We start from the raw sequence: 16793 nt of genomic DNA on the forward strand, positions 1-16793 counted from the left end.
AGGGTTGTATATGTGTCGATATGGGGTCCATAGAAGTTACCAGCAAAGTACTTACCAGACAGCAATATCCTTTAACTACAAGCTTAAGAAATATAAGAAAATACTTTACCCTTGTTCACTTTTTAAACATAGCTCTCTTCTTCCATTTATAATTTTATGTTTTGGGGCAAGGGGTGGCTGAGAGCAAGATTTTATCTTTTTTCATCACATGTTTTGAAAGTGTTTGCATGCAAACATGCAACACACTTGTGGGAAACACAGCAAAATACAACCCAACTTTACATAATTTCCTGAAATCCTCAAAGGCAACATTTTGTGAACTTTGTAAAAGCAATTATCTGCAGCGAACTCAACCAAATAAATGATTTGTATCACTGCATGGATACAATGTAATGCTTTATTTTAAGGGGACATAGACAGGTATTTATCAACGATATAATTGCAAAGTAATAAACTATTTTACATGCTGAACTCAGATTAAGGTGAAACAATTCTTATGTTCCAAATTGTTTGCAATGTAAATGAATAGGAGTACAGTTATAATGAAATGACTGACTGTAGTGAAAATGTTATTGGTTTTCTATTGCTTAACCGATTAATGACAGTGGACTATAACTTAGATCAATGGAAACAAGTATCTGGTAAAAAAATCACTTAATTTTGGTTGGGCATTGACTGAATCTTAATTGCTCTTTTGAAATAAAGCAGTCTTCACACAGCACTTCAGCTGTGTCCCTGTCCATTTTAGGACCACCTCTTTTTGATGAAGCAGATTGCAATTTACACATTTGCTATAAACCAAAGTACTTTTTTTTTTATAACTGTAGATCATAAAAACATAGGATCAAGAACATAGTTCCTGAACAAGCACTGTCACAGTCAACAAAATTTCTTTGAAAAGAATTCATCTGAACAAACAATTGGCTACTCTGTGACTTAAACAACCACGCATGAACACATTGATGAACCTTCTAACAGAAAAATACAGTTATTTCATATGAAATAGGTTGTTACTGTGTTTGTTGATTCTTGTTTATGTCACCTTAAAATAGATTTTGTGTGTGGTGTTCTTTCACGTACCAATTTGCATAAGTTTCTGAGTGTAATACAGTACTGGTGTTGATATGGTAACTCATTATATTTAGTTATGAACCAAAATGAATTTTAGTTTTCATTTACACCATTTAGGAGCTTGAAACAACATATCACCAATAGAGTATATATATATTTATATTTTATTACATTTTTACTTCAACTTTCCTAGCCTATGTTCATTTTCCCTGAAAGTTTTTCCTCTCTACAATTTTCAGAAAACTTGAACATGAAGTAGGAGATGTTAGTTTACGGTAACACTTTTCACATTTTTCAGGTTTTTTTCTTTAGTTATTTTTTTCTCTGATATTTTATCTTCTAATTTAGTATCATTAGATTTTTATGTGATCACTGTAGGTCTGGAGCGGCCTGTTCTCTCATGAATCTGAGAAACCTTCAAAGCGATTTTTATTAGAGGGGCAAGCATCGCCTGTAAAAGAAAAAGAAATTACATTTTTGAATTAAGATTTTTCAAAAACAAACAATTTCTTGGCTCCCTTATTGTGTGTGTGTGTGTGTGTGTGTGTGTGCATGCGCACATAGGAGCGTACAAGCCCCATTTTTTGAATATTATTTTCTCTCCTACTCAGATCTCCCCAAACTACATACCATCTGCAGTTGTGGGGTCTGCTTTCAGGACTGTGACAGATGCTAGGATTTAGTCTTGTGGCTCTGCTCTGAATAAGCTGCAGGATTTGAACGTCTCCCTTGAATCTTGGTGATCAAAAATGGACAATCTGTCTGGAGCACTATATAATTTGAACATGACTTCCTCTGACTTGTACTCTACTGTTTGGGCCATCTAGTTCATCATTCAATTTGCTTTGTTGATTGCTGCTCTGCCATTAGTGATTGGATTATTGAGAGTTGAGTCTATTGAACTCCATCCAACCAGCCTATGCTATTTCTACACATTTTCATGGGGAGCGAAGGTAGCTCAAGCCTGGATCTCTTTCCTATTTCCCTCTTTATGGGAGGGGATCTGTCCTTCACTTGGCACTTCTCTAAAATGACATGGTTGAGATCAAAACTTCACTAGTGCAAGGAATCACAGGCACTAACCAATGGCCCATTTCATAACAACGCGTCTTGGTGTTTTAATAAACTGCAACATCATGCTGCACAATCCCTAATGTTTTTTTTCACCTCTTGTCTCCTGGAAATGTTGACAGATACCGGAGTACAAATTCACCAGCAGGGGGAGCTCTCTGGTACCCCACTGAAGTGGCCATTCTCCATTTGTGAACCTGAGTGATTGCCTAGTATGTATGGTAGGCTTTGATCATGGGGAAGCACCACACCAATCCCAATCCTGGTTTCACTTGATGTCTACACATGCACACTTTCCAGCATAAGTCACACAAATAGAAGCAGAACCCCTGGCTACATTGTCCTCACTTTCACCCAAGAACACTGGGACCAACTACAGAACCCCAACTGCTGCCCTGGCTAAGATCAACTAACTTGGCACAGACCGAGGGTCAAATCAGGAACCTTCCTAGTCTGTATGGCTCAGTCCCATTTAACCGCTGAACCATTAGAGACTATTCCTTAAATTTTTAATCAAAAAAATTACCCACGATTTTTAACTCAATACACAAAAGCATTGCTTTTACTGCGCGTTACATTTGTCATAGAGGAAAAGTTCAAGTCAATAATTTAAAAACTGACAAAAATCTTTAGCAATGCATACACAAGTACAGAATCAAAAATAATTTAGCAAACAGGTTATTAGATTTATTTTTATTGAAGTAAGTTGGGGACCTGCTAATCAACAGCTAACAAGTGCAGCCAGACGCGGCTAAGGTAGGGCACAAGATTCATATCTCTGAAGTTCCTCTACAGTCAACCTTACGAACAAAATTGGCTAATGGGTAGATCGGACAAGATGGCAAGAAAATATGGTGTGTACCTGCACAACAAAATACCCTATTCTCCCAATTTTCTTCCCACTTCTCCTGTGGGTGCAAAGTTCCATTGGTGCTGGCAACCCTCCAGTATCTTGCTCAAGTGGCCATATATGATCCTAGATAGTGAGTGCTGGCAGAGTATTTCACTCTGGAGAAAATTGCATCCATGCCCAACATTCTCAAACGTATGCTTTTCAGCAGAGGTTGCTGAATAGCAACGAGGAGAGGAAACATTGGCTGATTTTTTTTTCTTATTTGCCTGGTGCAGGGACAATGAACCAATCTGTAGCACCCCTACCTTTGATTAGCTAATCAATACAGACCAGCAACAAACGTCACCTTCCATAGCTGTATGGCTAAGTACCACACTGTGCAGTGATGCCCTGGAGCATGGTACATTGGCGAGACCATGCAGACACTGCGACAACGGATGAACGGACACCGCGCAACAATCGCCAGACAGGAGGGTTCCCTCCCAGTCGGGGAACACTTCAGCAGTCAAGGACATTCAGCCACCGATCTTCGGGTAAGCGTTCTCCAAGGCGGCCTTCGAGACACACGACAACGCAAAAGCAGAAATTGATAGCCAAGTTCCGCACCCATGAGGACGGCCTCAACCGGGATCTTGGGTTCATGTCACGCTATACGTAACCCCACCAGCGAAAAAAGAGTTATCTGTTTTTAATACAACTGGTCATTCTCTCTCTTTCTCTTCCTTTCGGATGTTTTTCTCTCTCTCTCTTTCTCTCTCTCTGTCTGTCTTTGGGTTCTGACTGTATATTCAGTAGTCCTGTATGTAATGTCTCTCTGTCTGAACACTATTCGACTCCTTTGATTGCCTTGATAACGGGCAGTTGGAAAGATTATCTGTAATCACCAGGCATTGTTCTCTGACTATATATGTGGTACCCTTCATGGAATCCCACACTCACCTGACGAAGGAGAAAGCCTCCAAAAGCTTGTGATTTTCAAATAAAACTGTTGGACTATAACCTGGTGTTGTAAGATTCCTTACATTTACTAGCTGAGTCACTGGGAGCGGTCCAGTTAGTAACTGAACCATGCAAACCAGGAAGTTTCACAAGAATAATACCTGAGCTGTGCTATGCTAGCTGATCTCAGTCTGAGTAGTAGTGCTATAATTGGCTTCATTACTTCTGGGTTAGGGAGAAAACAAAACTCCCGCAGTGCCACTGCTGACTGCCATCCAGCGACTCCTGCTGGAAATGCATGTGTGAATGCTGGATGAGGACAGGATTGGGCTCAGTTGCATTGATTCCCCATGGTGAATAACCAGGCAAGGCTTACACATAAATAAAGCGTGAGGTACTAGAGAGTGCCTGCACCTGCGGAATCATATCCAAGGAAGAAGTGGATGCCTTCAGAAGATGAGAGGAAAGAAAATCAGCAAATAAAATTATATAAATTAATATTTTTCTTCCATGGTTACAAAGGCTCTCCTGAAGGCTTCTTTTTTGTTTTCTTTTAAAAATGTGATTTATAAAACAAAAGGTTAATTTAAGAAAAATACATTTCCAACGTGATCAGAAAAGGGAGCCCTAACCAACTATGCTAACAAATTAGAACTAACTGCACAACTTTGACTCATTCATGAGATCAGACATGGATTTTAGAAAACTGGAAATTAATATGGCAAGGGAGATGATAATTATATTACCATTTGATCTGTGTCAGAGTCATTATCAAGATCTGTTTTTGTGCCAGACTTTTTTAAAAAAAGCAACAAAAAAAAAATCAGTAAATTACTGGAAAATGAAAATCTGACACAAAATGAACCAAGTACACGACTACTTAATTAAACAACATTCTTCAAACATGCACATTTGGACAGTCGTTACTGATTCTGTCACTGACTGATCATGCAGGTTAGTTGTTTATAGTCAATAGAATAACCTTCCTCCTCATATTAGTGTTTTCTTTGGCACTATCCTTTTAACCTTCATTCCCAAACCTGGGCAGGAAGGTGACCTGCTCTTAGAACTTTCCCTGTGACTGTCCATGGGAGAACAGCCAGAGATTGTTCCTTCTGGATAAATGCCTAACCATAGCTTAGAAAATCAGACTGCCCAGCCAAGATAGGGAACTCACCATGTAAAGAAATAATAGTTCAAACCCATATCCTACTTCAACTAAAAAGCAGACAGATTTGTTGGGCCAAATGGCCTTTTCCTGTTCTGCTTTATGTGTTTGGTTTGATTTGAACTGACTTCTTAGGAAGTCATCACTTTTCCACTGAATGATATCAACACTTGTTATAACTCTGACCAAACATAATATTTCACTAATTATATTGTGGATTATTAATATTGTTAAAATGTAGCCGACTGTGGCTCCAGCATGAAGTGAATTCACAGTGTTCCAGATGGTGAGCTCCCAATCTCAGTCAGGCTTTCAGTAAGAGTGAACTTCTGGGCTGTTGTCATATAGCTCATGCTAACCCACTTCAGAGCTGCACTGCCTGGCAGCAGGTCACCTGCACTTCTATACAATGTATGGTGAATGGGGTTAAAAGCAGATTGGGGTTAAAATTCTCTTCAAAAAAATGTTTTTAAAAAAATTACCTGTGGATCTTTGAGGATTTTACATGGATCTTTATGATAGCTATCAATGTAAATCCTGACGGTCGCACCAGCACTGCCAGTTCCACTTAATCTAAAGATAAGGCGTGATCCATCTGTGAAAATGATCCTCAATCCCTGTCAACAAATGATTTATGAGCATTATTCATCAGCTGACACTGATGCTATGACCTGTTAATGATATGGCTAACATTCTAAATATATACAGCATGCTGCTATCATGAGTTACTGGTGTATATTTCCACATAAAATGTAAAAGTAGAACACATTGTAACAGCTTTAGCAGGAAATCAAAAAAGTATTTAGAAAATTTCTGAGGGTTCGGTTCCTAGTCTTTGCTGAGTTGGCTGATCTTTGTCAGGGTAGTAGTTGGGTGCTACAATTGCTCTCAGTGCTGTTGGGGTAAAGGGAGGAGAAAAAAAGCCATGGGCCTCCCACTGGTTACATCCAGTGACTCCCACTGGAAAGTGTGTGTGCATAAATTTTTGATTATTACAGAATTGGGCTTGGGTTGATGTCATCCACAGTTGAATACCTTGCCAACTCTCACTGTCTAGGCTCATATCTGAAGAAAGGCCATTTGGGTGAGGTAGCAAAAGGCTGCAGGCAGCTGTGCAACTATAAACAAACATCAGACAGCAATTTGAGGAGAGAAAGTTAGAAAAGGGAGAAAACTGGAAGAGAAAAAACATTTCTGGGGCTGTTAATCCCTGCCTGAAGGACAGTTAAAACACACCTCCAAGTTTGCACTTATTCTGTAGGCTACAACCAATCCCAACTTACTGTCACGGAAGGAAGGTTTTTATTTTGTTAATGGTTAAATGGTTTGTAGTAGCTACTGGTTATATAAAAATATTTAATATGTAACAGCAAAACAATCCCAATGTTTTTTTTGGTGCTTCTGGTACTTTGCAAAATTAATTATTTTTGGCGGCTTTTATATTCTCACATGGGGGATGTTAGTGCTGCAAATATGACACGTTCCCATATCAAGCATCTACTTTTGATGTTGAGTGCTACAAAGTCAGGTGCAGCACAGTCAAATGCAAAGTACCATTCCAACATTATGCTTTTGCTCTCACATCAGCCATCCTTGTGGCCTTTGAATGAAGTTGATAATTTACAGCAAAATTAGTGGCATTTTGTACTATAGGCTCGTATCCATTTGAAACCACATTGGGACAGCCAAAACTTAGTTCACATAGGAGCCTCGTAGCCACCAAACAGAGACTTTCATTTATGACCTGGAAAGGGCTAACGTTCTAACCCACTGCAACTCATGATTCCCCCAACATAACTTTTAAACTGTGAATTAAAAAAAAAAATCAGCATCCTGATTTCCAGTCAATCACAGGTAGGAATCTATGGCTGCTTTGCAGTTTCTGGTCTTTCCCATGCTAATATTGTTCACTGGCAACTCTAAAGGTAAGCAAAACAGAAGAAACTATATTGTTATGGGTCAGCATCTGTATTTCTTTCCCCTTTTCCAAGGCTTATCTTGAGACGCAATCTTCTAGGTTCATGCAGGTTTAAGTTACAAAAAATTTCAACTTGTAATATTGCAGGTAATTGATGAATTAGAGATTGTGCACTTGCAGTACCTCTCAATCTCCTACCTGGTTTCTGGAGATACTGCCATCAACAGGGTCACTGTATTCAAAATTATCAGCCTTCTCCACAGCATACTCTTCCTCACAAACCGTGAACTTGTGGCCAATAAAAGAGCGGTCCAACATCACAGTCTCCATATCCTTCATTATTTTACCCGCTGCCCCAGCATCTACCTCTTCATAGTCGTACCTGCAGTATAAAAACTCAGTGAACAATGTGCATAGAGCTAAGACGGTTAAGAGGTGATTCGATAGAGGTCTTCAAGATTATGAAGGTAAATGTGATAGATTGTTTCCAAGACAGTAATGACAGGTCATAATTTTAAGATAATCACAAAAAGAATTCAAGTGAGGTTAGAAAAAATTCTTCACATACAGGGTGGTTAGAATGTATGACACAAATCATTAATGAAGCAAGTCCATGGTTCTTTTAAAAGGGAATTAGATGGTTGCTTGAAAAAGAGGAATATTAAAAGATATGGGATGAGAGCAGGAGTGTGTGATTAGACTACGTGGCTCGTGTGGACAAAAACATCAGTGTGGACTTGATGGGACAAATGGCCTATCTCTCTGCTTTAATATGATTCTATGTGATTTACATACTGGTAGATTTGTTACATGTCTTACTAATGCAGTATTCCTTCAAATTTGGCTTGCTAATCATAGACATCTCAGTTGTACGTTTTTCATATTTCTTAAACACAATTGCATTTCCTTTTCTCCCCTGCTCTCCCAAAGGTGTCGATTTGCATTGAGGAATATTTCCGCAGAGACTGGCAGCCTTCCGCTACCTCACTCAAGTGGTTATGCCTTGTATTTAAACTTAGACTGTAAGTACTGGCAAGCTATTTGACTATGGGGGGCTTCACATCTGACCCCAATTCTGTCCTTACTCAAAATCCGTACTGGGATATTTTTTCAACAGGGCTGACTGGATAGAAACAAGGAGCAAGAACTCTAGCTGATTTTTCCCCTTCCTTAACCCAGAGCACTGAGACCAATTCTAGAGCCCAAATTGAGGTCAAATGGAGTGAAAAACAAACTCTAACTAATCTCAATTTGGTACTTTTTAGTCTGTGTGGCATTTTATTTTACTCACAAACAGGATCTTGATAGCTCAGTTGTACTTCACAGTTCCCCACTGAATATCCTCATTTATTACATAAAGGATGAAATGACGAATCAAGCCAGCTCCTTCCAACAGATCAAGTTAAAAACTATACCGTCAGGGGATCTCCCTAACTCATTTATCATAGTTTATCATTCCATAGATGAGCAGAGATGGAAAATTTGGTTAAAATAAATATCATTATAGTTTACGTGAAATAAGCTGTGTAGACCATAGGCACTTGTGACTTCTATCCATCACGATGAGTTGTTCATTTTGAATAACCACTCATCTCACAATTGTTGTATAAACAGACTACACATTGAAGTTTAAATATCTTTTTAGGCAACTTAAGCCTTAATTTTTAAAAACTTAGTATTTTGGCAATTTATGTGGGCTTAAATACATAAAGGGCAAAAGGGTAACTAGGGAGAGAGTAGGGCCTCTTAAGGATCAACAAGGTCATCTATGTGCGGAACCACAAGAGATGGGTGAGATCCTGAATGAATATTTCACATCGGTATTTACGGTTGAGAAAGGCATGGATGTTAGGGAACTTGGGGAAATAAATAGTGATGTCTTGAGGAGTGTACATATTACAGAGAGGGAGGTGCTGGAAGTCTTAACGCGCATCAAGGTAGATAAATCTCCGGGACCTGATGAAATGTATCCCAGGACGTTATGGGAGGTTAGGGAGGAAATTGCGGGTCCCCTAGCAGAGATATTTGAATCATCCACCGCTACAGGTGAGGTGCCTGAAGATTGGAGGGTAGCAAATGTTGTGCCTTTGTTTAAGAAGGGCGGCAGGGAAAAGCCTGGGAACTACAGACCAGTGAGCCTGACATCTGTAGTGGGTAAGTTGTTAGAGGGTATTCTGAGGGACAGGATCTACAGGCATTTGGAGAGGCAGGGACTAATTAGGAACAGTCAGCATGGTTTTGTGAGAGGAAAATCATGTCTCACGAATTTGATTGAGTTTTTTGAAGGGGTAACCAAGAAGATAGATGAGGGCTGTGCAGTAGACGTGGTCTACATGGACTTCAGCAAAGCATTTGACAAGGTACCGCATGGTAGGTTGTTACATAAGGTTAAATCTCATGGGATCCAAGGTGAGGTAGCCAATTGGATACAAAATTGGCTTGACGACAGAAGACAGAGGGTGGTTGTCGAGGGTTGTTTTTCAAACTGGATGCCTGTGTCCAGCGGTGTGCCTCAGGGATCGGTGCTGGGTCCGCTGTTATTTGTTATTTATATTAATGATTTGGATGAGAATTTAGGAGGCATGGTTAGTAAGTTTGCAGATGACACCAAGATTGGTGGCATTGTGGACAGTGAAGAAGGTTATCTAGGATTGCAACGGGATCTTGATAAATTGGGCCAGTGGGCCGATGAATGGCAGATGGAGTTTAATTTAGATAAATGTGAGGTGATGCATTTTGGTAGATCGAATCGGGCCAGGACCTACTCTGTTAATGGTAGGGCGTTGGGGAGAGTTATAGAACAAAGAGATCTAGGAGTACAGATTCATAGCTCCTTGAAAGTGGAGTCACAGGTGGATAGGGTGGTGAAGAAGGCATTCAGCATGCTTGGTTTCATTGGTCAGAACATTGAATGCAGGAGTTGGGATGTCTTGTTGAAGTTGTACAGGGCATTGGTGAGGCCACACTTGGAGTACTGTGTACAGTTCTGGTCACCCTATTATAGAAAGGATATTATTAAACTAGAAAGAGTGCAGAAAAGATTTACTAGGATGCTACCGGGACTTGATGGTTTGACTTACAGGGAGAGGTTAGACAGACTGGGACTTTATTCCCTGGAGAGTAGGAGGTTAAGGGGTGATCTTATAGAAGTCTATAAAATAATGAGGGGCATAGATAAGGTCGATAGTCAAAATCTTTTCCCAAAGGTAGGGGAGTCTATAACGAGGGGGCACAGATTTAAGGTGAGAGGGGAGAGATACAAAAGGATCCAGAGGGGCAATTTTTTCACTAAAAGGGTGGTGAGTGTCTGGAACGAGCTGCCAGAGGCAGTAGTAGAGGCGGGTACAATTTTGTCTTTTAAAAAGCATTTGGACAGTTACATGGGGAAGATGGGTATCGAGGGATATGGGCCAAGTGCAGGCAATTGGGACTAGCTTAGTGGTATAAACTGGGCGACATGGACATGTTGGGCCGAAGGGCCTGTTTCCATGTTGTAACTTCTATGATTCTATGATTCTATGATTAACAAGAGGAACTGTGAGGTGAAACACTAGATTGTGTGAAGGAGTATGGAATCACTAAACACCAGAACAAAATAATTTAAACTCTGTACAAAGACTGTGTTCTTTTTTAACAAAACAAAACAGAACATTTTCCCATTGGGAATGGGTGCATGACTTCTTGTCCTGACGGGTTACGATATACAAAAAAAAGAGTCTAGCGATAGCTCATTTAAAAGCATAAGTCACCAGGTAGAAAGCACTCGTCTACAGCCAGAAGTAATTAAATGGAAGATGGCTATACAAAAGTATATTGCAATAGTTCGCATATATTGGACCTGCTGCAACACAAATTTTCCAGGTAGCACATACTGTGGTTGTGGAAACAGTTTTCACAGCAGGATCTTTCAGCAACTAAAGGCACAGAAAATGCTGCAAATTGGTCAGTTTTTGAAAGATAGAGACACAGGCTAACGTTTCAGGTATGCCCCTTTGTCAGATCAGAATTTTGAAGGTTCCTTCTGAAATATTAACTTATATTTCAGATGCTAATTGAACTGTTTTGGTTTTCCATCATTATCTGCTTTTACTGCAGATTTCCAGCATTCACAAGGTGCCTCACAATAGGCTGCTTTATAAGACAGAGTCCTGTGGGATTGGAGGGCAGATCCTGCATTGGATAGGAATTGGTTACATTTTTGCAGTCAGAGGGTTGCCATTAATGGTAGCGGTTCCACGTGGAGACTGGTGACTACTGGAGTCCAGCAGGGATCGTTATTAGGACCGTTACTATTTGCAATATACATCAATGATCTGGATGAAGGCACTGGGGATACTGACGCAAGTTTGTGGATGACACGAGGATCTCAGCTTGTGCCCAAACCCTTGAGAAGAAAGGACTACAATCTGATCTAGATGCAATGGGAGAATGGGCCTGCAACTGGCAAATGACATTTAAGGTTGATAAATGTATTGTGATGCACGTTGGTAGGGCTAATGCCAACCCATTCTGGGCTCTGAATTAAAGTCTGGATTGTATAGTACATAAGTCTCTCAAGGCTCACGACCATTGCCGAGAGGCTACAGCAAAAGCAAACAAGGTATTAAGATCGATAGCTAGGACGATGCAATAAAAAAGAGCACCATAGTGTCCCTGTCCAAGACACTGGCTGGCCCCATCTAGAATACTGTGTCCAGTTCTGGTCCTCTCACACGGTGGATATAGAAGCATAGAACTAGGTTAGATGTCAGGAGATTTTTCTTTTCCCAGAGGATTATTGAACTTTGGACTAGGTTGCAGGCTCGTGCAGTGAATAAAGTTTTGTTGCAAATATTCAAAAGGGAGCTGGACAAGTTCCTGGAGGAGGCTGATATTGCTGTGTACAAGAGGTAGGTGGGATGTTGGGTAATGTATGTCACGGTCATTGTTATCTCCTGGAACTCGTTTTATTTAAAATCGCTTTTGGGGTCGGAGAGAAATTTCCCAGATTTTTTCCTCCCAAATTGGTCTAGGGTTTTTAAAATCTGTTTTGTCGCCTCTCCCAGGAGATTGCACGGCCAATGGTGGGTGTGGAGTATTGGGGGTCATATTGCTACAGCACAGCGAAACAGGACAGACTCGATGGACCACCTGGTCTTTTTCTTTCCGTCCATTCGTATGTATGACTTTTCTTTTAACACCATTCCTGAAAATAAACCTGAAAATGCCTTGAAACAGCAATCACCAAGACCTTCTTCAAAATACTAGCTTAATGACGAATGATAATCTTGGACTTTGCATAATTTGACCATATAGTGTGCAGATGAATATGAGAATCAGATCTGATGCACATTTTAACTTTTTTTTTGAAACCCTGCATGTTTGTGTGAAAGGCAAAATAAATCTTTTGAATGAGATGATCTGACCTGGTGAAAAAATTGCGACCAAATTTCTGCCAGTGTTCCTGCATGATCACCTCCACACTTTGTTTGCGTTTGGCAATAATGGACAGCCAGGCAAGCACAGCCCACAGACCATCTTTTTCACGAATGTGGTCAGACCCTTAAGAGAGGTAATAAACATGACATTATGAATCAAAATTTCAATTTAAAAAAAAACTTCTTGTGAGTATTAAGGTGAGGAAATGCTGGGAAAAGGAACACTTTTCCAATGTCATCATCAAGCACTCCCAGGTCAAGTTAGATTAAGAAAAAGCTCCCTCTACTCTGTATCTAAACAGCCCTGGGAGTGTTCAATGTTCAGTAGAGAGAATAAAGCTCTTTCTACTGTGTTCCAACAGTATCCTTAGCCACATTCTACTTCACTGGATAATTATCAGGACTGGGAACACTGGCTGATTTTCTCCTTCATAGCCCAGAGATGCTGAGACAAACTCTTATGACGAATCAGATCAGCTAAGTCTGTGACTTTCTGGTATGCAGGGCTTAGTATTACACAAGACAGTGTCTTTATCCAGTAAGCTATTGGAGGAGATACAGGGTTTTATTTATTAACTTTTGGAATTTTTTGAGTTACACAACAATATTTTCAAGTCCCAAGGGAGAGTAAACAGAAAAAGTACAAATAAAGAAAAATTAAAATTAAAAAAGGATCAACATCTTATTATGTACAGCAGAATAGCAATATCGGAATGACTGAGCTTAAATATACCTTTGCAACAGTCAGACATGACATTAAGGTTAAGCCAATCAATAGTAATGTTATAATGCAAGATAAATAAAAAGCAAAAAAACATTGCAAAAGTTGGAAATCTGAAACGAAAAGTGAAAATGCTGGAAACACACAACAGTTCAGTCAGCATCTGTGGAGAGAACAGATAAGTCAATGCTTTGAGTTGTATCTTTAATTTCTTTAACATTTCTTTCTATTGTCTGACTGAGATGATCTGTTACATCATCTAACAATCATTCCACCGATACCTCCTCTCTGTTTGCCTATTTTTTCCCCCACTGTCTTGTCCTTCTTTCCCTGATTCTATTAAATCTTGTTCATCTTTCATTTTCAGTTCTGAAGAAGGGCCCAAGCCTGAAATGGTGATTTGCCTAATCCAAGACAAGTGCTGTAATAAGTCATGACGAGGACGAAGCTGAATAGAAGCATAAACTCCTATTTAGGTCTGATATTGGCTGGGGTGAATGGGACAAAGGCAACAAGTCATGGCGTTTTGTGTAGGAAAGATCCTATCGAGGCAGCACTTCAACTGGATAAGGTTATACTGGGTTCCACAGCAAGAGGTATGGAATATAAAAGTTGAGATATAATGGTGAATCGATATAAAACCTCAGTAAGATCACAGTTGCAGTGGTGTGTGATCTTACACTATAGAAAGGATGTAGAGGCAATAGAGAGGGGTACAGCACAGATTTACTAGTTTGCTGAACACAAATACAGTTAAAAAATAGAAATACTCAGCAAGTCAGGCAGCATCTGTGGAAAAACAGGAGTCAATTGACAATTCAGGCCTTGTGACTCATCATCAGAACTAGGAGATATTACAGATGAGCAGCATTTAAAAAAGAACACGAAAACAACTTGCATTTATATAGTGCTTTTAATGTAGTAACAAGGGAAAGGAGGAGGATAAAAGATAAAAAAAACACACACACACAGGAAAAGAAATAGAATGACCAGTGAAGTGCTTGGGTGGAGAACAGGAGATGATAAAATGGCAGATGTGACAAAAGGAGTCATAATGAAAAAAATCATTGAAATAAAAGACGTATGTGAGACACAGAGGCTCCAATATTTTACTCCGCTTCCCACCCAGCAGCTGGCCAGGAAAGCATGCTGTGGAACGCAGCAGCCAGAGATCGGTGCGGAGAGACAGAGACATCGCGGGGGGGGGGGGGGGGCGGAGGAGACATTGCTGGGGGGTCGGAAGTTCGTGGCAGGTTTGCTTGGGAGGCCTTGCTGAAGCACATCTGCTCTTCCTGGCCCACAAGCAGTGCTGGAAAAGCACTTATCTGCTGGATCTGGCAGCTCCCGCCTCCTTTCAGCTGTCGAGTCTCTCGAATCCTGGGAAACCCGGCCGGCCAGCGTTAAATTTAAATGACTGCCAAAATCTGAATTCCCCCCAGAGTGTGTGTGAATAGCTAAAGGAGATAGGTAGAAAGGGAAGCATGGAAAACCAGCAAGGCGGAGCAAGCTGTAGTGGCCCAGATATCTGGTGGAGCAAAAGAAGCAGATTGAAAGGAGGGTGTATACCACCCCATCACTAGTGTTCCGACAGGGTGTCCATCCCAAGTGAAAAGCAGCTCCCTCCCCCCCCCCCCCCCCAAACTCTGGAACCACCAGCACACCCATTGTTTGCTCACTAGGTTGGTGCCTGGTATGAGGAAAGACTTGAGAAATTGAGCTGTTTTCATTAGAACAGAGATTACAGAATGATTTGATAGATGTGTTTAAAATTCTGAATGGATGAACTCCCAAATTCAGATAATCATGCAAGTAAAATTAAGGAAATGTATTTAATCATGACACATTTCTCAATTCACAATCATGTTATAATGTTAAGTTTTTAAAATTGGTCCCAAAAGGCTCACCCATTGAAAATCAGTAGTAAAACTGAATCTTCCATTAAGCATATACCAATAAATTGTTCTGTAAATCAAATTAGCATAGAATTCAGTCAGGATTCAAGCAAATCACAGTAATTTATAGTGGGTATGGTTCCGTGAATCCACACACATCCATTTTCCAGCAGGGATCACGAGATACTGATCATGGGTAGAAGCCCTAGCTGATTTGTCCTTTCTCGAGCTCCAGGGCACTGAAGCGAATTATAGAGCTCCAAACTGCTACCCAAGTGAAGATGAGCACAGGCCAGGAATCACACTTGCAACCTTCGAGTCTGTATGACATGACCACACCAGGTGGTGCCTTTATCCACTGAGGTATGAGGACAATTGACTTGTTTACACAATTCCTCAATCGTTTAGTGTCATATATATATTAAGGATAGGCTGAGTTTTCAATATATCAGATCTTTTCTAAAAATTAACTAAATCTTCAGCATTGCTATTCCAGTTCCATAAAATTACTTTTAATTGTTAGCTGTGGTGGTACAGTGAATTCCCAGACAACATACCATTGCCAACCGCTATTCAATTGCTCTCCATAGAGGAAGATGGGCATTCTGAATATCCCATGACCTCCAGTGCCATCATTTTTTTTTTATTCGTTCACGGGATGTGGGCGTCGCTGGCGAGGCCAGCATTTATTGCCCATCCCTAATTGCCCTCGAGAAGGTGGTGGTGAGCCGCCTTCTTGAACCGCTGCAGTCCGTGTGGTGACAGTTCTCCCACAGTGCTGTTAGGAAGGGAGTTCCAGGATTTTGACCCAGCGACAATGAAGGAACGGCGATATATTTCCAAGTCGGGATGGTGTATGACTTGGAGGGGAACGTGCAGGTGGTGTTATTCCCATGTGCCTGCTGCTCTTGTCCTACTAGGTGGTAGAGGTCGCGGGTTTGGGAGGTGCTGTCGAAGAAGCCTTGGCGAGTTGCTGCAGTGCATCCTGTGGATGGTACACACTGCAGCCACAGTGCGCCGGTGGTGAAGGGAGTGAATGTTTAGGGTGGTGGATGGGGTGCCAATCAAGCGGGCTGCTTTATCTTGGATGGTGTCGAGCTTCTTGAGTGTTGTTGGAGCTGCACTCATCCAAGCAAGTGGAGAGTATTCCATCACACTCCTGACTTGTGCCTTGTAGATGGTGGAAAGGCTTTGGGGAGTCAGGAGGTGAGTCACTCGCCGCAGAATACCCAGCCTTTGACCTGCTCTTGTAGCCACAGTATTTATATGGCTGGTCCAGTTAAGTTTCTGGTCAATGGTGACCCCCAGGATGTTGATGGTGGGGGATTCGGCAATGGTAATGCCGTTGAATGTCAAGGGGAGGTGGTTGGACTCTCTCTTGTTGGAGATGGTCATTGCCTGGCACTTATCTGGCGCAAATGTTACTTGCCACTTATGAGCCCAAGCCTGGATGTTGTCCAGGTCTTGCTGCATGCGGGCTCGGACTGCTTCATTATTTGAGGGGTTGCGAATGGAACTGAACACTGTGCAGTCATCAGCGAACATCCCCATTTCTGACCTTATGATGGAGGGAAGGTCATTGATGAAGCAGCTGAAGATGGTTGGGCCTAGGACACTGCCCTGAGGAACTCCTGCAGCAATGTCCTGGGGATGAGATGATTGGCCTCCAACAACCACTACCATCTTCCTTTGTGCTAGGTATGACTCCAACCACTGGAGAGTTTTCCCCGATTCCCATTGACT

General features: G+C 41.0%; 1 protein-coding gene across 2 annotated transcripts in view; it reads right to left on the reverse strand.

Annotated features, from left to right (window-relative positions):
- Positions 1 to 379: 379 nt before the first annotated feature.
- pgm1 (phosphoglucomutase 1) overlaps positions 380 to 16793 on the reverse strand; it is an 83311-nt gene continuing 66897 nt past the window's right edge. For both annotated transcript variants that reach the window (XM_067990402.1, XM_067990401.1), the window contains exons 8-11: positions 12426 to 12561; positions 7219 to 7402; positions 5585 to 5719; positions 380 to 1522 (exon numbers count right to left, since the gene is read on the reverse strand). In XM_067990402.1, the coding sequence (XP_067846503.1) occupies positions 1433 to 1522; positions 5585 to 5719; positions 7219 to 7402; positions 12426 to 12561 (545 nt within the window). In that variant the 3' untranslated portion in view covers positions 380 to 1432. The remainder of the gene's footprint in view (positions 1523 to 5584; positions 5720 to 7218; positions 7403 to 12425; positions 12562 to 16793) is intronic.

This window comes from Heptranchias perlo, chromosome 9 (genome assembly GCF_035084215.1).
Source record: "Heptranchias perlo isolate sHepPer1 chromosome 9, sHepPer1.hap1, whole genome shotgun sequence".
Lineage (NCBI taxonomy): Eukaryota > Metazoa > Chordata > Chondrichthyes > Hexanchiformes > Hexanchidae > Heptranchias > Heptranchias perlo.